General features: G+C 34.6%; 1 protein-coding gene across 1 annotated transcript; it reads right to left on the reverse strand.

Annotated features, from left to right (window-relative positions):
- Nucleotides 1–805: 805 nt before the first annotated feature.
- LOC144962489 (uncharacterized) lies at nucleotides 806–22,457 on the reverse strand. The gene is made up of 23 exons (XM_078895480.1): nucleotides 22,298–22,457; nucleotides 20,528–20,644; nucleotides 19,731–19,796; nucleotides 19,249–19,342; nucleotides 18,163–18,242; nucleotides 17,389–17,471; nucleotides 16,576–16,794; nucleotides 16,153–16,232; nucleotides 15,209–15,324; nucleotides 14,756–14,923; nucleotides 14,249–14,346; nucleotides 13,881–14,037; nucleotides 11,587–12,075; nucleotides 10,817–11,136; nucleotides 10,199–10,331; nucleotides 9,513–9,580; nucleotides 8,952–9,072; nucleotides 7,964–8,132; nucleotides 7,577–7,636; nucleotides 4,731–6,941; nucleotides 3,961–4,107; nucleotides 2,976–3,122; nucleotides 806–1,785 (listed from the first exon to the last, which is right to left on the reverse strand). The coding sequence occupies exons 1-23, from the start codon at nucleotides 22,298–22,300 to the stop codon at nucleotides 1,745–1,747; spliced, it is 5,187 nt and encodes a 1,728-aa protein (XP_078751606.1). The 5' UTR covers nucleotides 22,301–22,457; the 3' UTR covers nucleotides 806–1,744.
- Nucleotides 22,458–23,517: the final 1,060 nt, after the last annotated feature.

Here is a 23,517-nt window from a genome sequence, read left to right on the forward strand (position 1 = left end):
AAACACAGTTCCCAAATTGTCAACCTGTGTATTTGAATTGAATATATGATTAGGAGTTTTGTGATCAACGAAAGACATGCTATTATGTCATCACTGCAAGCCGGAGGAAGAAGGCTTTTTTTATATCTTCAAACAATCCCTCATTCATATGGTGAATTGATGAAGGAAATGATCAGTTAGAAACCAACGAGAGAGAGAGAGAGAGAGAGAGAGAGAGAGAGAGAGAGAGAGAGAGAGAGAGAGAGAGAGAGAGAGAGAGAGAGAGAGAGAGAGAGAGAGAGAGAGAGAGAGAGAGAGAGAGAGAGAGAGAGAGAAAGAGGTGGGGGCACGCTAAACTTAACTAAAGGTAAGACACAATTGATATTTGGCTTTCATTCATTAAAGCTATTTGTCAATGCTTCATTTCGAATATAACAAAACTCCTGATCTTTTGTCCCTCCATTTGTTTGCCTTTAATGCCCTCTGACAATTTCCTCATTTGATAAAAGAAAAGTGTTTTGGATGGATGAATAAATAAATAAAAATACAACAAAAACAAAACTTTGATAAAAATTTGGGGACCTAAAAGAAAAAGAAAGAACAAACATACAAATACCAGGAAAGAAATATTCAGTGGGGGTGGAAGGAGGCTGCAAACACTGTATTATTTTTAATACATTTCCTTTCTACAGCATGGATGTCTACCCTATTCATGGAATAATATGTAATATTTATCTTTAACATGACAATCATCATAAGTGCACAATGAAAGAATTGAAATAATCTCAGTTATTATAGATCTATTTCTTTTGTACTCTTTTTTTTTGGGGGGGGGGGGAAGCTTTTAACAAAATGCAAAACGATGACCAGCAGTTGGAATAAATAGAAATAGATAAAATCAAATGTCTAGCTCCTCTTTAAATTAAAAATCATATACGACCCATCATGTCAAAGCAGTATTAAAATACAGTACACAAGAGTTAGAAAGAAACTAGAAAATTGAAAACGATCAGATATATGAAATATTGCTTTTTCGCACATAAAGAAACAATATCATTTCTCCTCAATAAAACGAAGAAGTGTATCCCAAGAAGTCTTATCATATTTTGGTTACAGATTCAACTCTTCAGCATTGAAATCACCTGGGCATAATACCAGTCTGAGAAGGCGGGTCACATATCAGGATGCCATTTTATTTGAATTTGAATGTCATAATGTCACTAGCACACAATTAGACAAAGGCTAGAGCAGCCGCAGTTAAAAACTATCCAAAAAAAAAACAACAAAAAAAAAAAAAAAAACCCAACAAGATTACACTCACCCCCAGATCAAACCTCCATTGTGATCATAATCATAAATGCAAAGAGAGTTTTAAAATTGGTTTTGGTTTTGGCCAGGTAAATAAATACTAAACATTAGCCATGGAATTATAAGGTAATCATGATGAGTCAACAAATGTAAGAATATTTAGTGCACCATTCAATACTGTATCAGTAGATTCTTTTTAAAAAAAACAAAAAGAAACATGAGAAGTATTATGAAACATATAAATGTATATAAATATATTTCTCTTATTTGAACAAAACTAACCTGAATGAAATGTGTGAATGAATGATTGCTTTTTCAACAAGTTTTTAATAAATTAAGTGTCTGAGAGTTGGCAACGATGAAGATGAAGATGATAATGACGTAGATTTCCTTGTGGCCACTGGTTCAAAAAAAATGCTGGGTAAATCATCAACGTTATTAACAATGTCATCCTGCACTATCTCACACTGTCTCTTTCATTCGGAGATGCTTGGGATGCTGAGCAAAGGAGAGAGAGAAAGAAAAAAAATAGTTAAACAAATGATCTATAGGCAATGCATGGTAAACGTGTAAAACAAAAACAACAAAACTTACAGGCTCTGGTACAGCAAGAGACTCCTCTCTGTGTACTAATTAATTATTCTTAAATATACAACGTCCTCAAAAGTTTAACAACTGCGATCGATATTCTTGAACAAAACATCATTAAAAATTTAACACCTAGAATCAATGTTCTTAACCAGAGAACATTTTCCAAATTTAACAAGTAGAGTCTAAGATAAACTTCAATATTCAGGAGTTTATATGGATTACCTCATATGGTCTCGATTTTATTATAATTTCTTTTTCTTTTTATTGTTGATAACAACAACTGATGATTCTAATATGATTCAAAGCATTGACACCAACTGATCAAAAAATTCCTTTGCTTTCAGAGAAACTGTTCACAGCTAGCAGAAATGGTCTTGTTTTAATTTGGGATGTAAAGGGTTACTCTTAAATTATCAATTCTTAAACTTTTTTTAAAAACACTTCTTACGATGTCAATTTCTGACAAATCTTGAATTGAGGTTGTATTGAATTTCATATTGAATTGGTATCAGGGCTTTTCTATTTTCTGTTGTGGAAAGGGGAAAATACATATTTCCTGATATGAAATGGCAGAAAAGCACAGCCAATTTGTATTCTATGTCACGCTATTCCTGTGTGCTAAATATTAACTTTGCAAATCTAGCAAACAAACAAGTTTATTCATACGAATATCTACATACTTTGCGACCTAGAGAAAGGCAAGTGAGTTTTACAATACATTAAGATTAGAAATTGAAAATATGAGCCCCCCCCCCCCCCCCCCTTCTTATAATGATTTTCTTTTCTCATCAATAAAATGAGTGGGGTGGGGGCTCAGTAAACACGAATCTTAATTTTAATAAAATATATCAAGGAGTGACAAACTTATCTTAAGATGACTTATCAAAGAGTTAAATGCACTTACAATTATACCAAAATTAATTATGAAAATGCTCCTCTTAAAATGGTACTGAAATCAGCAATCCAATAATTATAATGAACTGAAGCAAAAGGGATGAAAAATATAAGACAAAGAAATAAGTCACTTTCAGAGGCTAATAGCTTCACCTAATAATTCAACAAATACAATGTAACAGACAATCTATGAAAGTACTCACATTCTCGTTCTTTCCTTCTAATACGTTTCCGACGCCTGTCTATACTGGCTACCTCGGACTTGAGATTCATATATATGGACTTGATCTCCTTCATCTTGGCAATCAAGAAATTGCATCTTTCCTCACCTTCCAAATACTCTCCGAGGTCTGAAAAGACAAATCACATGACATGAAATAAGCAATGAAACAAACAGTCCAAATATATTAATTTTAAAAATAGTAATATACAAAAACGAATATACTAAACATGAAACGTTTCAGGTTTGGGCTCAGTAAACACGAGATGTGACGAAGACTTATCTTTGTGGATTTTAAGTGATATATTTACATTTAAACTGTTTTTGTTATTGACTGAAGAAGAGTTTTGAGCCCAAGATGTTCTGTGTTAACAATTTACTATTTAACTAGTTATTTTTGTGTAGTTTAATTAAGACATATATCTAATTCAGAGCAGAAGTGCCATACTTCTCTAACAATTTAAAAAATCAGAATAGATGTTCTGTGTTAACAATTTACTATTTAACTAGTTATTTTTGTGTAGTTTAATTAAGACATCTATATATAATTCAGAGCTGACGTGTCATACTGCTCTAACAATTTAAAAAATCAGAATAAAGACCTTGCCCTCACTCTGGTCCTTGAAACTCTATAAAAACTTATCCTCATAACCAAATTAGAATGCTGACTGTCATTTTCTGATACTTTATCAAGCACGTGAACAATTTTTATTGGTCTAACCATAACCTCTACTATGTTGTACATACCACTCCACTCTCCTCCTCCTCCCCACCCCCCAAAGAAAAAAACATAACAACCTTTGAAATTGAAATATTTGTCCCGTTTTGTTTGCCTTTGTCAAATTAATTTTAAACTAAAAAACAAAAACAAAACAATAAAAATCCCACAAAACATAACCAAACATGCAAACAAACAAACAATTAACTACCACCAATACAAAAGACGTAATGAAGTCAATTCAGCCCACCTGCATTGAAATTATATTTGGATGGCCTGGGTGACTTGGTTAGGTCGGCAAGACGAGATAAGGGGGATTCTGTGTACTGATTGGATGACGATGACACGTGAGAGTCTGAAACTCTAGTCTGGTATGAAACACTGTCTGTGTTCACGTCTGAAAGAGTAAAACAAGCCATAATTATTATGAAAATAAAGAAAAAGAATAATTTAATGATGTTGAAAATAATAATGACAATAACAATAATAACGCAAAAATAAAAGAGATGAAGAACTGATGTTAATTGCTGAGAACGTTTCAAAACGCTGAGGAAAATCAATGAACAATCAAGCAAACTACATTTATGACAGTACTCTGAAACACATTGATGACAATTACATAATGAAATCAACCTAAAGCCTTGTAACCGAAATGCAGTCTTTGGTTTCAACCATTTTGAAAATCAAAGACATTTAATCCAACCTTGTACGAACTGAAAAAAAAAACCAGTTCAAAGAACATATAACATTTTTTTAAAAGCCAAATCAGCAAAGCGAAAAATATGGCAACTGATCGTGACCAGCACGGAAATCCTGACCAAGAAAGAAAAAACAAAACAATAAGTGCTTAATGGATGGTATGGAATCACTTTTGACATAAATTCAACCTCAAAGAAAATCTCATTACAAATGTAATTTTAAGACAAACACAAATATATACTTCTTTTTAATTTCAAAATACTGTGGGGGAGGAAAAAACCAAAAAGACATGTAAAACCATTATGATGTAAACAAACTTACATTTTGGGGACTTTTTAGCTGTCCGACTGCGTGTCCCATGGACACGTTTCTTCTTCTTGGCTGCAGACGAAAGAGCAGGAGGATCCTCTGCCGGCTTCCTCTTTCTGGACTGGACCACTTCCTGTTCTGTACCACTGCTTTCCGAGCCCTGATTAGTCGTTAAGGCAGAATCCAAATTGTCATTTGATGTGGTGCTACCGACATCGTTATCTTCTGACGGAGACTCACTATTTGATTTGGCTGGAGCTATGTTTGATGATGGAGGGAGAGAGATTGATGAGGATGATGACAACGATCCATCTTTGAGTGATTCAGATTTTAATGCAAGATCATCTGAACAAGGTGAAGCCATGCAGGTTTGCCGCTGGGAGGATGGAGCGCAACCTTCTCCTTCCTCGTGCTCTGGAGTTGTTGGGGGTGTGTTTTCATAGTGAGCGCTGGAGGTTTTTTCTTCACCACTCACCTGTGGCACAAATGACTGAGTATTATCAGTGGCACTTTCTTCGTTGTTTTCAATGTCAAAATTATGCTCATTGGTCTCATCTATGTCAACTGCATTAGATGAACTAAGAACGTCATTGGTACATTGCTTTGACCTTGAAGTCAACATCCTTACATTTTCCAAGAGAGACTGATTATGAAGGACAGATTTTCCCTTAGAACCCTCCACATTTAAAGCCTCCACTGTATCTTGTGAATCCCTTAAACCTCCACGTCGTCTCTCTGCTTTTGCAGCTCGACCCAAGTCCCTCTTGTCACTCTCAGAGACTCGCTTTAACCTTCGTTTCTTTGGTGTGGGTTTACTCAATTCTCTATCAGAAGAATCTTCCCTCAAGGAATGTTTGACAGCTTCTACTACAGTATTTACACTTGATTCATACTGCTCTATCACTTCTGTCTTTGGCTGCTCAGAGCTGGTGACCTCTCTCCTCTTACGACCTTTTTTCTTCTGACTTTGCTTCTCAGACAACCTATCATCCTCAGTCACACTAGATTCAGCTGTAATAGAAATACTCTCAACGACAGGCTGACTAGAACCGGATGCATCGTCTGACTTGGGTTCAGTCACAAACTGAGGACTATTGACTTTCTTTTTAGCTTTCTTTCTCACTTTCTTCTTCTCTTTGTCCATTACATCTCCTGCAACAGGAGTGCTTTCTTTAGATCCGGATGTTGTTTGCTCAGCAGCACCAATATCCCATTTTTTAGATATCTCTGGCTGCCATTGAGATTCAACCTCAGTTTCATCGAAATCATAAGGGGACGGTGATGATTTTACAGCTGGCAACTCTGGCGAAATCATGATCGGCTCAAGAGTGGGGATTTCTGTGGAAGTGTTGGAAGCATCAGAAGAAAAGGATTTCCCCAATTTCTTTGCTTCCTTACCAGACTCTTTCCTTCGACCTTTGCCCAGTCTAGCTCGGTCACTGTCAATGCTGTCAACTTTTTTCAAAACTGGGATGCTCTGATCAGAGGAATTTTCTCCCTTGTCTTCCTCACTCCTCTCCTGCTCGTCAAGACTTTTGTCTTCACTCTTTGACTCCCCTTCTTCCTGTTTCGATGACATTTGAGACGAATCTTCCTCGTCTTGAATAGAGTCATCAGTCTTTGCCGACATATCTTCTTTATCATCATTTACTTCCTTTTCACTTTCAGGATTAAACAAACCACTGCCACTGCTACTAACAAGCTCTACTTTGCTGTCATCATTATCATTGGAATCATTTTCTCCCTCCTCTATCTCTAATGCAGACACAATCTCATTGTCAGCACTCTTGACTTCAGCCATCATGACACAGGCCTTCTCCACCTTGCTACTAGCAGCGGACGTATCCTCCATATCTTGACTACCTGATTCACTGCCTGCACTCTCCTCTTCTTCCATCTTTATATCCTCCATTGATTCACTCTCTTCTTTCACTTCCTCCTGCTTCACTTCTATCTTTTCCTCAGATTCCTCTTTGACATTCTCCTCTGTATCATCAACTCCACCTATTTCTGTTTTCAGCTTCGCATCCAATGCTTCTTCTGTCTCTTCTCCATCATCTTCAAGACTTGTGTCCATTTCATTCTTCTGATGAGCCTCATCCTCATCATCTTCTTCATCTTCCACATCAACCAAATGGTTGTCTTCTTCACACTCATCTTTGACTTCTGATCCTGGTGGTTCTTGTGGTGCTGAAGCATCATCTTCTGCTGTTTGCTGGTTATCTAAAAATTGAAAAGTTAAAGGAACATTAAAATATCTCAATACGACATACATTAATTAAGATTCATTATCAATGTTAAAAATTAGGAAAACTTATCGGTCTACCAGTTAACCTCAAACAGAGTCTAAAATAAAAAATTATATCATAACTAGGTGATAATATGTATTTCAATTTAACACATTCTTTCCAAGCACATGATATCACAACTTTGTATAAGTATTCTATGCCATTCTCATGCCGTATGATAGAAATTTTTGGTTATTGCAACCTGGAGGTAAATTAGACTGATGAAATTTAAACAAAATTGATCACACTTAATTAGTGATCTAGAGAGAGAGAGAGAGAGAGAGAGAGAGATGAGAGAGAGAGAGAGAGAGAGAGAGAGAGAGAGAGAGAGAGAGAGAGAGAGAGAGAGAGAGAGAAACCAAAAAAAACCTGGAAACTGACATTTTGTGTATCTGCATACTGGACATGAAAATTCGTACAAATTTTGTACAGTTTGGCATCTCAGCTTGTGATGCCTGGCTCCACGGAAAATATAACTAAAAGCAAGACCAAATCAATTATATTTAAATAAATAAAAAATAAATCATTCACTAATTCATAATAAAGATTGATACAATATGTTGTAATTACCTTCCCCCTTTCCACTACCAGAATCTGCTACAACTGATCTACGTCTAGTTGCTCTTTTGTCTGTGAAATAATAAAGAACGTTATTGTTTAATAACAATAAAAACTGGTATTCAAACATCAAGACATTCATTGCTAGTTGTATAATATTATTGATTCATCTCTAGAAATTCCAGATTATACACAACTGCTTTAAACATATTAGCTGAATGGAATAACAGCCTTCAAATAAAAACTATGACAAATCAATGATTTAACTCAGCATAGAAGTTTTGTTGACTTACTGTTTCTTTTTTCCTAAAAATTAGTAACAATTGATAAAGGAAAAATTTCCACAACTTGTTTCTTAGAGTATTCTATGTTATACACCACATAGATAACATTCTCTACCTGTGCTGAGATTAGGACTGCTACTACTACTGGTTTCACTACTGGAAGATCGAGTGGCACGGGTCTTGGCTGTCAGCACTCTTGGTGTCCTAAAAATCTGATTTGTCTTCTTGGCCAACATAGGGGTACGATGAGTATTCAGTCTCTTTAGCGAACTTGTCAGGGGTTTCTGTAAAGGAATTAGCATAACATAGATAACACTCAGCTGCATCCATCGTCAATTTCGATTATCAATTAGATCATTCAAATGTGTATGTATTAATTAATTAGGCAACCAACTGAAATAATATCAGGTTATTTTTTCTTTGGTAATAAATTCTAGCAGTAGTTTTTCATTATAATTCTTTCATAAAAAACATGTGTAGTCAAATTTTTTTTTAAATATATAAAATGGCAAATCTCCCTAGAGATTTCCACACCACATAACAATATAATCAGTAAATTGCTTATTGGTTATTTTTTTTTAAAAAAGCTTAATATGACAAAGGAAATTTGTAGACCTGGTAACCTAATTGGCTCCAGTCACAGTCTCCAAACATTTAAATTAAATGCATTTATTTAGTCTTAAGATTGCCACAAATCCACAATTCTCTTAATTCCAGGGGTGAGAATGACTGATATTGGTATTGTGGATGTGGTGAGTCTATTTTATTCACAGAAAAAAAATTGAAAAAGGCAGAATTGTGACGGTGATCGGTGGAGATGAACCACCATTTAGACAGAAGATTCTAAGCACTGTAATTCACATTGGAGTCAGCACCAAAAATCAAACTGAATGATCGAGGTAAAAACATATCAAAAGTTAAAAAACAAAATCATGTATCAGTGTACAAAGACGCCCACAATTTTAAAAGACTTTCAGAATGTGGGTCCAGAAGGTAGCTCATTCACTAACCAATTATTTTGAATGAGTGTGCTAAAATAATATGAAATCCTAAACAGATGATAAAATAGGAAACGGAATGGTTTTGACTTATTAAAAACTCACATGTACTTTCAGACCAGGCTTAACAACGTCTGGCTTTTTGACCACATCTGGTTTGTTGTCCACACTGGCTGCCTTGTCTAACACTGAGGCAACACGATCTCCTCGGATCCATTCGTCATAGCTGGAAATCAAAGAGTACAAATGAAACATTGGCATAGCGTTAAATAAAGCAAGATTATAAAGAGAGCATGCATGTCAAAAGCCTGAGCATATGTAAATATCCCAATCAATCTTATATAACAGCAGAATACTTATGCTGAAAGAAAATGTTTATTAACATATTTTATATTCATTATTGTTGATGTTCTTGTTATAATTGCTCCAAAAAAATATGGTTATTGACAAGAAAAAGGCCTAAAATAAACTTTTCAACTGAACTTGTTTGTCACATGACAAAATATTGATTGTATATTAAAAAAAACAATACCAGTAATGATTGACACAAAGCCATATTGTTTGTAACACCTATAGACATGACACAATTCAATCTTTTTAAATTTCAGACAAGATTTAAATAAAATGAAATATTTGGAAAGTTGGTAAAAATACACATTCCCTTACCGCATATTCCAACCAGCATAATGTACCAAATAGGTTCTATGAGGACCATCCACAACTGTGTCGACAACCTACAGGTCCAGTAAAACAATTTTCAAAAGGATGACATGATATATCATGAATTTGCAAACAAATCAATAAAATATCAATTAAAAGCTTACAATGTCATTTAAGAAGATATCCTAGAAAACATAAACCAATCTCATCATATTTCAATCCTAACGAGTAATACAATTTCTAGTTTTTAAAATGAAATAAATATACAGTCACATCTATGCTACGCACAGTGCCATGGTTAAAGGTATAGACTTGACATTGACCTGACATGATACAAACTTCCACCTAGCCAGCAACACCACAAAGACATATTCAATTTAAATTTACATTCATGAATATCACCACATAAAAATTTAAAAAAATATATATATACATAAAATCAATATTCAATCAATGCTGTATACAAACAAGCAGATCATAAAAAACGAGATACTTAACTTTTGCTGGAACACGACCAAATAAATAGGACAAGAGAAAATTAAACCTTGAAGTAAAGAACGAGAGAGAGAGAGAGAGAGAGAGAGAGAGAGAGAGAGAGAGAGAGAGAGAGAGAGAGAGAGAGAGAGAGAGAGAGAGAGAGAGAGAGAACCATAACAAAACCAAAAAAGGGTTGGAAGTGTTGTATTACAAACCTTAGCATTGTACATCTTTTGATTCTTTCCCTTTCCATACTTGACTCGAAGCTTGGTACCAACTGGATATTCAATTTTGGGGATCGAATCTTTCTCTTGTTTCGGGTCTTCACTCCCCTTTTCTTCCTCTTCCCTAAGGAAATAGGATTTTTATATCATGTTGAGCATAATAAAAATTTGTTCTAAATTTCACAGTTGAAACAAAGCACTGATATGTTATATTCCAATCACAGGACTTAGGCCTCTGATCAATGACAATAATTATATGTCTTCAAGCAGCTATGTGGTATGGCGCTCATCTTTCGACAGAAAGGTCCAGGATTAGAGCCCCGCTCTGAGTGGTGAACCAATGAGTCCTTGAAAAAGGTTCTTTACTCACAGTCTCTCACTGTACTCTTGTGTAAAAGGAGTACTGGGCTCTAAACAGAGGTGACTCAGGAAAAAAATGTAACATCACCATATAGGTATATGTCTCGTTCCATATGTTAAGCATAGTTGTTGACTATAACCCCATGTAAGGAGCTTTGAGCACTTTAGCAAATATTAAGCTATACAAATGCTCAAGTAAGAAAGTAAGAAAAAACAAAACAAAAAACAACAAAGAGTGAAGATTCTTACCCATCTGATGCAGCTCCATCTTTATCCAAATCCTTCCCTTTCTTTCCTTGTTTGACAACTTTCTTTTCTTCAATGACTTTCACAGGTGCCTTCTTCTCAGCCAATTTCACGTCTGCCGCCTTGACACCAACAGCTTTCTTCTCAATAGTTTTGCTATCCCTTCTCTCTAGAGTGCGAGGAATCTCTTTTCTTTCCAAACTGGGAATGCGTACGTCTTTGGGAGCTGCTTTCTTTACCACTGGTTCTTTTTTCTCCTCCTTGACATCCTCTTCTTTTGAATCATCCTCTTTGTCACTCTTCATCAGCTTTCTTCTTGTAAGCTGTAAAAAGGAAAAACACCAACATAAACAAACACTCCTCCCTACCTCTATAAGAAAACAAAGCAAACTTGCTCATGCCTATCCCCTACCTGAGTCTCACACACAAAAAATAAAAACAAAACAAAAATCGACTTAAGAGTTGATAAAGTTAAAAAAAACAAAAAACATTTGCACTAAAAAACCTTTCATTTGAGTGTAACAATATTTGAGTAATTTAAGGTCACACTGGACATCCAATTACAAAATTTAACTTTGACATGCAGTTGCAAAAGTGTAATAAAAGAATATCACAACAATTTTTTAAACCACAACAAAAACATGTAAGTTTATGCAATCTGAACATCAAACATTAAAAGAAAACAATGTCCAAACAAATCAAATATTACTGAAAACAAATGGACTGGTAAAACAAAAACAGGATTGCATTGACACAGTTAGCAAATTACCCACCCTTTTCTTTGTAGAATCAGGGACAGCAAGAACTTCTTCTTTCTCTTTCCTAATTGCTCTAACGGGTTTCTTGTCATTTTTCTCCTCCTTTTCTTCTTCAGTCTTGACAAGTTTACGCACAGATTTCCTCTCTTCCTTCTTGACAGCAGAGTCCTCATTCTTTGGTTTATTTGCCGAATCATCCTTTTTCCCTTTGCCAACAGGAGTGGCCAATTCATCTTTTTTGGTTTTGACTCCAGTTGTGGGGGCTTCATCTTTCTTCACCTTGACTTCCTCCTTCTTCTCCTTTGATTTTGCAGCTTCTTCTTTTTTCTCTTTGTCCTTTGATTCGTCCCTCTCTTTTGCTGCTTGAAGTCTGTCTCTCCTCTGCATTGTTCTTCTAGGTAGAGACTCATTATCTTCAGCTGAGACCACACTAGCTGAGTCTTGGCTGTCTTCTGATTTCTCTGTGACTTCTACTTTTGATTTAGGAGTTTCTGGTTCCTCCTTCTGAAATGTGTATAATGACAATCTTATTTTCATTCGGAAAACAATGTTGTATAAAGTCCCTTGCGTTCGTACCAAGATTATAAGTTTTAAAATTAATTATTAGTCAGAACAAGGGCAACAAGTCATTTAATACGTTAAAAAAAAGAAAGATTATATAACAATGAAGTTAAATTTATTAGCTACCCATCTGAGACTAACAACATAAATTTAATAGAGTACAATAATAGGTACTAGAAGTAATTCAGACAAAACAAGGCGGTATTAAAGACATAAGTATAAAATAATAAATGGGATATTGGATGAAATTCATTGAAACCTAGTGTTTCTTGTGTGCTTACTGGACTTTGGTAACTTTGTGATAAATGAAAAACATTTTAGTAGTGTTAGTCTCTTAGTCCTGTATTAACTCGTTAAATGCTGACCACTGAAGACAGGTCAATGCAAAACAACTTTTTAAAGAGTATCAATTAGACCTGTAAATTCTCAGTCTATTAACTGAAATCAGTCAATTTGTCAAATTCAAATATTTAAAAAAAGGAAAAAAGAAAGAAATAAATAAAAAAAGAAAGAATTCACAAATCGTAGTCGAATGACCGTAAAGTAATTAGGAGTGTTCCACAGCGCTACGCATAGCTCATGGGGACCGTTTATATTAACGATGTTTATATTGCCAAGACTAAGCGAAGCTTTTTATAAAAGGCGTGTCTGAACACTTCCCTGGGTATTTTCACACATCCTTCGTTAAATTATTTTTTCACTTTCCAAACCCGTCGTGATCCCAACTGTAGCCAATTTTAACTGAGCCACCGAGCGATAAATTTCACTGTTTCATCTAAGCCAAAATTGACCACATTTACCTGGCGAGTCTCAAAAGTATGATAAAGTAAATTGCGAATGCCGGAAGTCCGTTATGTAGACACCTTCAAATCGAAAGTTAGGATAGATTGCTACAAGCACATTTCGATTGCCTCACGTTGTAAACAAACTGGTTGACCGTTACTTCACTGATTGAGTACCTGATTATAAGGAACAATGGTCAGTTGCCATCAGGACGTTTTCTGCCATTGTTTTGCTCAAGCCCAAGCGAGCTTGCTGTTTTGTGGCGATTTACCTTCATTTCGATTCTTTGAATTTTTCCGCTTCGCCTGCCGAAGTTTCTTCTTGATAATTCACTTCTACTTAATAATTCAGTGTATTGGCCTGAAGTCATATTTATTTAAGTTTTTTTTTCTGTCATTTACTGATTGAAAATCAAGTTTGCTCATTGCTACATTATTCTAATGTTCGCACAATGGCTGAGCTGTTCGTGGATCGCAATTCAGACTTGTCAAGCATCGATAAAGATGTGAGGAATAAATCAATTGGTCATGGCTAGAAGTTAAAGATGATAATGGTGATTATTTTTCTATGTCAAAAAAATTCCAGAGGCAAGAATATGACCTTGATGAAATCATCTTTACCTATATGAATGACATGCTTATTTAGCATTCCTTCTACTTCTACATCAAATTATGGCAGTCATACTTCCAGTAAGAAATAACACCCACTATTTTAATATATTGTATTTATCACTCTCCTCTCCAATGATGCCCTTATTTTTAAAAAAATTATTGAATCTTCAGTTTGTCGAAGAGTTTCAGTCAATTTTTATAGAGCTCATTTACAGGTCTAATCAATGAAACGCAAGATTATCTTTGACAATGAATCAAAGTTTATAAAACGTATCCGATCAACTCAAATCCTGAAATTCTGTGATCGGGGTTTGATTCAAGTCAGAAAAGTTTTAAACATTCTGAAATTGTTACCTTTTCAGGAGTTGGTTTGGGCAGTCTTGGACTCTTGTCACGACTCCGATAGTTTAAAATGCTTCTACCAGAATTCTGTCTGACCCTGCCAGGCCTGCTGTGAGTTCCCATTGAGTTTCCCAACTTGCGATAAAATGTCTCATAGGCATCCAGGTATCTGAAACAAAAAGATGTGAAAGCACACATCATAATGATAATAATAATAGTTTAATAAAAAACAAATCACAAAAGACAATAGAACTTATATTTTAGCCACCAATTGTTCAGTGTAAATTAATGTGAACAGGGGAGCAGAGTTAGCAAAAAAAAAAAAAGGGGGAGGGGGTGAGAAATTGCTGAATAAAAGAGAATTAAAAGTCAGAACTCACTTTTTGTATGCAGACTTGATTTGGTGAGCAGGATTCTGGTGCAAAGATGGCAGCCCCATCTTACTGTACACGACTGGCCATTTCATTTCCTTGGTGACCTGCGCATGGAATGGGATTAAAAAGGAAATAAAATATACTTATATTTATACCAAGATGAAGAAGTAAAAACATATCAACAATAACAATGACACTAGCAATAATGTATAACAATATCAGTATGATGATTATAATAACAACACAACAGTAATATATAATCAAAGATATGAACTATCTGCTAGCTACAATCAGTTAGACCATATATGTCACTGCATTTACTTTTACAAAATACAATTGTCAATGAGAGGACATCCATCCCATTTGAGCAAACATCATACAGGTGTAATAGGACTAAAATAAAAAAATAAAAAAAGCCAAAGAAAAATCAATCCTTAGAGGAAAGTTCAATAAATATTTGGCCATGATGCAAAAATAATCTCAATACTATTAGCCTGTTAACGGAAAGCCTACCTTATTATAGCCACCCAAATTCTGTACAATCTTGAAGAGTTTGTAAAGATTCAGATCCTTATTGCCAATGCAAGGCCCCTTATTGATAGGGGTGCCTCTTTCATCCATGAATTTGTACAACTGAGCCACAAATCTGTCTTTCTCTTCAAACGGCTCATCTTCAGATGCCTGTTATATTAAAAAAATTTTTAAATAAATAAATAAGACCAAAACTTTATGTGAAGAAAAAGGAGTCGCTGTGATAAAAAAAAACCTAGTTCAAATGATCCCATTATCCGAATATAGACACAAAAGAGTGATTTTTATTTATACAAAAAATTAAAAAAACAACAAAAACAATGATCAGTAACACCCGACTATGTAGACATGGCTAGACTCATTAAACACTGATGATGAAAAGATAAAAGAAAGATTTTAAAAAATAGTTCAAAATTAAAAAAAAAACAAACTTACATATTCATTATCCTCAATGACGTCATCATCCTCATTATCTGATCCCAGCATATCATCCCTCTTCCATCCAACAGGGAGCTCTTTGGTATCAAAATACAGCAGAGCTTTTTCAAAAGCTAGAACAGAAAATATACAATACAAAATAATGGTTCATTTCAAGTATAACTGTCATTAAATATCAATATCCAATTTCTACTTTAAATTACAATTTCCAAAATGCTACATTTTATTTGTGCAGTTGTTATCTCAATTCCAAGTGCTCACATTGAGAAACAAGAATTGAATACTAAGCTGCTAGAAACTGTGAACTGTGAAAATTATTGTACAAAAAGGATAAAAAAAGACTGTTTGGTATTTCGTTCTGTTTCAAAGCTGTTATATTCATTTTTAAACATTACATTTTAGAAGCAAGAACTAGATCATCAGATCTCAAGGGGAAAAATGTAACAAAATGCAAATAAAAGCATTGCTCTGTAGGTTCTGCAATTATGAAACTTTAAATTATTAATTATTCTGAACGGTAGGGTTTTCCACGCTTAAAAAGGTGCTGCCAAATAACTTTCAAGTAACTCCACATTTTTTAAACATTTTACCAAAGGACAGAGCCCCTCCCCCACCACCCCCCCACTTTAAAATGAAAAACAAAGCCCTACACAAATGTTTCACTCCAATAATAATGAAAAAAAAATTATTTTTATCAAGTCATAACTTTGGAGATGAATCCAGTTAGAACATTGCATGAAATCTGAATATCTTTTGACAGTTACAATGACCTGTCACGAAACTCAAAATGCACCATACCCCGCTCAGTGAACGTCACCAAAATACGAGAAAACCTAACAATTCTTGCATCATCTCACTTTTCAATACCTTGAAATCTATTCAAATTTCAGTAATAAAACACCCCATTTCATGTGCCTGCTTACAATATGAAAAACTCATACCTGTACGCATAGTTTTATCCTCATTCTTGATTGCAAAAGATCTTGAAAATTCTTTAAGCTGCTTCTTTGTCACTGTCAAACTGGATTAAAAAAAAAAAAATTTAAAAATCTGTATTCATTTAAAGCAAAATCTGTACATTAACAGCTGGAACAGATGACAATCATTTAATTAATGACAACAGCAATACAAAAAACAAAACAAAAATTAAAAGGAACAGTTACAGACTCTATGCAATCTGGTTACAACCAAGTCGATAAGACTTAGGGTCAATGTTCCTTTTAACTGTTGAAGCTAGGTGGCTTTAGTAATGTCATATTAAAAGAAAGAAATTTTTTAAATAATTTTTTTTTTAAATGGTCAATTTTAAAGTTTCTTTAAATCTGAAGGGCATTGTATTTTTATACCATCAATCCAAAACTTACTATTTGGAGTCCTTAAAAGACCGTACAAGGATATGGTCATTTCTCTTCACTTCAGCTATGGAATTGGAATCTGGTAAAACAACAAGAGCTGGGATTGCTGAGCCTTTACGATTTGGCAAGTCAACCAGGAATAATTTTCCCACTAACTCCTGATGCCGACCACGATACATAGCACGACGGGGAGACTCTTCCTCTGAATCCTCTTCCTCATTTTCATCCCTGTCGTTAATTCATATACAAATAGAAAGAAAGAGAAATCATATGAAAAACAATATAAGAAAATTACAACAAAAGGAAAATACAACTTTTAAAAAAAACATATTTTTCCCCTTGGAAAATAGAACTTTCTCCATTTCACTACATCCCACAATGTCATCTGCAGCCATTTGCACCCCCCCCCCCCCCCCCATCCCCTAAAAAAAGTATTCTTTACACATTATTATCAAAAGGAAAGCCTGTCTTCGGCTGAAGACCAATACTGAATTGTGGTCTACTGGCAAGACAATTGACCTGAAGATCAAAGTCTCATATCTCACAATGAGCTGCGAATATTCTAGTCCTTGAGAGGGACGTTTTAAAGTATGTTTTTTTGTCTCTTTCCCTAAGGGGCTATATGTCTCATCCAACAGGTCAAGTGTTGCAGTTAGCCTAGGAATTACCTACCTTTATTGCAAAACTGGAATGACACAATGACAAAACTAATGAAAATCAAGTCATCTACCAATGTTCCCATCAAAATTCAATACAATATATATAAATAATTACTATATTCTGCTTTTCAAATACTAAAAATCGATAAAACAAAAAACATACTCTGCTTTTCTTCTCGCCTTCTTGTTGTGCAGGACAGGTGTCCCAAAATGTTCTGGGTGGGATAGTGGCAAATTGTCCAAAGTCTGTAGAAATGAATAAAAACAAAATTAAAGCAAAGAAATTTACGATCAAAGCTAAATTTATCTTTAAAAAAACGAAAAAACATAGCATAGTTATTCATTTTCTCCTAGACGTGTATTAAGAAAACCATTCATGTTGTTTGTTTGTTTTTGTTTTTAAGGAATTTACGGCACTTGCAACACATTAAGGCCATATCAGTGCCAGTAAAAGGGAAGAAAATGGGATAGTAAAAAGTTCTAGAATTACAATTAAAGCACCCAAGAAAAGGTAAGACAAAGGGGAATTGGTTCAAATAAGAAACAGGTGTAGGTACCAAGAGCACACTATCAAAGTACTTAGTTTGAGATCACTAAAAGTCTCATCCAGACACAAGCACAGGTCCCCACTCAGAGGAATACACTCAAATATTTTACAAACCATATATAATATAAAGAAACATAATACAACCCATAACAGAGAGATGATTTACAAGGGAAAAAAATATCATCTCCCAAAACTAACCATACATTTGACTGTTTCCCTCTCAGCCAGGACCAGGACAAAACCAAGTAATCTCATTCCAAGACATAGGCAGAGAGCATATTGGAAACCAGATGTAGGGGAATAGAAGACACAGTAAGTACCTCCCTGCCCACTATGGGAGGTCAGGAACCCCACCCAGAAGATAACCATTTAAATCAAAGCTGCATTTACCTCACTCTCAATGAAATGTCTATCTCCTTTCAGGCACAGTTGAGTTCTTCGTAGTGTGCGTTCATCACCATCATCGAAAACTGAAAAAATATAACAGCAACTCATTATAATAGCCACGAAAACTATTACTTCCGCAACATAAAATTTGAATATTTGGAATTTAGAAAACAAAACATAATGATCATATTCATGGATTTTCCTTTTTTTCTTAAAGTGAAGAGAGAAATTAAAATAAAACCATAAAAATATTCAGACATAAAAAAATAACAAAATTATTATCAAATTCGAAAGTGCTAAATAATAATAATAATAATAATAATAATAATAATAATAATACACATTTATACAGCGCTCATTCTCGTGTAAAACACAAGCTCTGGGCACTATACAATATAAATTATCAATTTATGCAATGCAATGAATTCATAGCCAAATCAAGGATTCACAGCGTCAACAAACGCAAATACAGTAAAGATGTGTCTTGAGATTTTTTGTAAAGGCAGGTAAAGACTTGCACTCCCTCAGACCATGTGATAGTTCGTTCCAAATCTTGGGGCCGAAACAAGCAAACAATCTATCACCAAATGTTGATCATTACATGATCTTAAAGTGTAATTTTCAAATTTACACATGACCACTAAACAGAAAAAAAAAAAGGAAATGGCAATTCGTGCCTGTTTCTCTCTCAATATTATGAGGGTTAATTACAGCCCAATTACCGAAACATTGAAAAGCCAGAAATCTGAGAGACACATATCTTTTTTTTTTTCCCTTTAAAATATCCTATCCAAAATTTCTCGCTACTGCCCTGTAGTAACAAGTATGGCCTTACGACAGAGTGCTAGAAATTGGATGCATTTCATTCTTCTGTCTCATGAACCTCTTTTCTTTTAGTTTAAGCAACAGCTCTACTGGTGTACATAAGAATAAGAAAGAGCAAATTTGGATCAAATGGAACCTACCCTCTGATAATACAAGTTGAAAAAAACAACAACAAAAACCCCAAACACCCATTTCTAATTTCAATATTAACATTTTTAATCAGAAGATAAAGCAATTGCAGGTGAGAATAGAGATAAAACTTACCAACGGTGTACAAACTCTGATCAAACAATTTATGAATGGTGGCTTCCACAGGCTGACCTGTGTTGGGATGTTTTACTTCAACTACTCCTCCAATCTAGAGAATAACAAAAAATAAAATAATTTTCTAAAATATCAGTCATACTCTTGACAGACTACTCTAAATAAAGAATCTAAAAATGCAACAAATAAGTAGATAATCATAAGGAAGAAAAAATAAAAATAAAATTTAACAAATTATGGGTATACTAAGACAAAGGCGTGTGCGAGCACATGCATTGTGTGTTGAGGAAAGGTGGGTTTATAGCAGGCCAGATTTCCAACACCTAAGTTTTGAAAACATCTAACAAAGGAAAAACAACAGAATTATGCTTCCCTAAAATAGTTCAAATCTGTTGAAATAAAATGTATTGATAAAGTGCTCTGAATCACTTATCATGTAACCTTTAAAAAAATAAAAATAAAGCTCTAAATTTTTATTTTACCTTTGTTGGACCTTTGATTTCTTCATCAAGGAGGGAAAAACTTATTTGAGAATCTTTAACCTGAACCTGGAAACAAACATATAGACAACAAACCATGATATATAGGTTGAAAATAAGCAAAGCTAAAAATATGCATGTGTTTCAAATTCCAAAACATCACAAAAAGTTTTAAAAATAAAATTCCATTATATAACCCCTTTCACAGAAGCCGTCCGAAGTTAAGTTAAATAAAACAACAATTAACTATACCGTGACAAGCTGAAGCCTTTAAACTTCACCTCTTATTTGAAATTACAGTAATTTATGCCCCCCTCTAAGAACTAATTATTCCCCCCCCCCCCCCCCCCCCCCCACAAAACTGAAAAAAAAAAAAAAAAGCAGAAAAAAAGAAAGGTTTACCAACCATGTTACAGATTCATTGAATGTCCACTCTTCTTAAACCTTCTACCCCCCCCCCCCCTACATTCGTTCAAAAATAACGCTGTGAAATTTGTACCATCTGCTCCTTCTGCATAGTTAATTTAAACTGCACTTTACATATCCCTTTATATGTACAAAATGAAGGACAAATTGATCCATTACCTTGACAACCACTGAAGAAGATTGTGGCCCTCTTAAAACTGAACAGAGTTGCTTGAACACTAAAAAGTAATTCTTGGCTTGGTGCGAGTACATTCATATATTATCAGAGGCAAATATTTTGTATCTTATAACTCCCTGTATACCGCACAATTCAGGAAATACTGTGCATGTTTTTTATGTAATGTATTGTTTCAAACCTGAGGATCTTGGCTTACCTTGCACTTAACAATCTTAGTGACAGTCTTCACTTTGGCTTCACAAAAGGCCCCTCTGTATTTAGCACTGACCTCAGTGCCCACAGGCAAAGATGGAGGCCCATAACCTTGTTGGGCCTGAAACACAAAATGAAAAAAAAACATTACTTTAAAAAATGTAAATTATTGACATCTTTCAAACAAGGATTGAATTCGTACAAAGCTGAAAAGTTGTTTCTGCAATAATACTGACTAATTTGACTTATGAATGGAAAGTTTTAGCAAAATCTTTATTTAAATGATATCAGCAAGTGTTTGCTATCCCCTGAATACAAAGCAAGTTTCTCACAGACTACTTAAAACCAAATCTATATAATAAGCAAATTAGAACTATTGAGTGAGTAATGGCATAAAATATGAAATACTAAAGCATGCTCCAAAGCCATGAAAAGTATTGTATTTTGTAGGTACATATTGCGGTCTTTGTATAGCCTACCTTTCTCATCATCTTTGATAAATATCAAACCAGTTGCATAAGTTGTTCTTGGTGGTTAATCGACAATTCCTTATTCCTTGTCTACTCGATTCTAAAATTACACTCTACTTTGCAAAAAAACAAAACCCAACTGCATGTCAATCTCCTGAGGTCACAGCATGACTCTGACTCTAAGTGTTATGATGACCATGTCAAGGGACACCGACATGATACTACTACTACTGGACGCGAACAAAAGAACAATCAAACAAACAGGTCAGCCTGTGGAAGCCACCATTCATAAATTGTTTGATCAGAGTTTGTACACCGTTGGTAAGTTTTATCTCTATTCTCACCTGCAATTGCTTTATCTTCTGATTAAAAATGTTATACTTGGTTACTTTGTTACAAAGCCATGTTAATGTTAATAACACATGCTACCAAATTACAGTACAGCTTGCTGACACAACAGCAAATGTAAAGACTTCTTTCTTGGTGCAGAACAACGGAATCAAAAATAAAATAAAAATTGGAAAAAACAAGAATAAGAGATAGGAATGAGGAAAAGTGACTTATTGAAGACAAAGAAAGCAAAAGAAAGTTGTTGACATCACCCAGGATATAGCTGGCCGATATTTGAGATGGATTTTTTAAAAAGTAAAAGTATAGAAGCAAAAAATTCAGTCGTCTTCCAACATTAGTTACAAACAAATATAACCAACCAATTCATCTTAGTCTTAGCTCTAAAGTCTAGGGAGGTTCAGAGATAAAGAACAGTCAGCATATTTGAATTTACTTGCAGCAATACAAACACTTGAAACTACCTCTCAGCCTCAACACTCTTGTTCTTGCGTCTATACAAAATGTTACATATCCACAGTAATGAGAATTCATATAAATCAATTGTGTACATCGTAATTTAAAACTCTAATTAGTAATTCCACATTGTTTGCGGCTAGGCTGACTAAAACGCGTAAGTGTAAGGATGGGCAGCCAGACGAGGACCCAGCCGATCAAGTTTGAATGGACATGCTTTTTTATCGTGGAAAATAAATGGATTATTGATTTCAAATGATCTTCAATTAAATTGAACATCCTACATTAAACATTTCATAGAAGTACCCATAAAAAACAAATAGTCTATATAATCCTAGATCATGTTTATAACACATCACAAGGCAGGGGTTTTGGCTCCTGTGTTTTTACTTTACTTTGGGAATGTGTGGAATGAAACCGTCACCGCCTACACTTTGCGATTGAATTGTGTTGAAACTAAACATCACAAACATTTTCAATTGTTACAGATCAAAACTTACCATAACCAGCTTTGACTGTGCAATCCTTGACGTAAATTAACACAATAAAAGAGTTTTTATTTTGAAATTGATATCAACAAGTTCATATCATGGACATTTCAGAACGTAAAACCATGAAGGGAACAACAACTCTACCTCCAGAATAAACTTCACGCTGATTGGTTGATTCCCACATGACCCAAAATAATATGTCGTCCATTGCGCCCGAGACGTGCGCAGTTCATTACACACCGCTGACCTTGATGCGACAGACACTTCCCCTTACCGTTTGCTCTTCCTCCAAATTTTCTTACTTTGGCATTCATTTCGTGTGCTTTGATGGTTTGTATGGAGTATTGATTGTTAAAGGATACCATTTCGTTATGATTATTGCAATAGGAAGCAAAATAAAAGAAGAAAATGAAGATTTTAATCAAAAATTTTAGTGCTTCATCCGGGTACTTTGAATGGGACAATCAATCGATTTGCTTATCGGCAGATGGCGTTGCTAGTGGTGTGTAGTTGGATTTTTCTTGTTGACACACAAACGGGGTCAACGTGTTATCTCCACAGTGAGAAGTGTTGCAAGGTTTCGTTAAGTTTTGTTTTTTTCCAGCCTCGACTGCACCGGTGCTTTCGTTTGTTCAGCTCGCAGCAGTCAGTAGCTTAGGCTTAGTTATCCGCACTAAGTAACGGCATAGAAATAGAAATAGAAACACCTACGTCGGAATTCTTGACAGTGGGGAGTTTAACAAGAATTCTAATTTGAAACCATTTTCACATGAAAGACCTGGCAACTTATTCAAATTTTTTTCAAATGTAGTATCTAGTATTGGTAGATAGTTGGAAGCCTGAAATTTCAGACAGAAATAAAAAATGGTTAAAGTTAAAACAGCCAATATGGAGTTCTTGTTATACCAAAATGTTCGTCTTATCGAGGACAATGCATATACGTTAATAAAGAGGAAGATACAAATTTCAAAAATAATATGACGCAAATGTTTCATATTCATAGATCTAATTAAAAAATCGCCTAGACATAAATAAACTTAATTTGCTATCTATATCACTTTTGGATTTATCCCCGCTATCTCACTGAAACAATTGAAAATAATTCCCCACTTTGATTTATTAATACATGGAATAAAGAAGGGTTTAAGACAGTATTTAAGTGAAAAGATATAAACATGTTTCGTATTTTGACCTCTGGCAATTTAATTGCATAATTAAATGGCAGAATG

This window comes from Berghia stephanieae, chromosome 1 (assembly GCF_034508935.2).
Source record: "Berghia stephanieae isolate SIO BIC M18660-M18661 chromosome 1, UCSD_Bste_1.3, whole genome shotgun sequence".
NCBI lineage: Eukaryota > Metazoa > Mollusca > Gastropoda > Nudibranchia > Aeolidiidae > Berghia > Berghia stephanieae.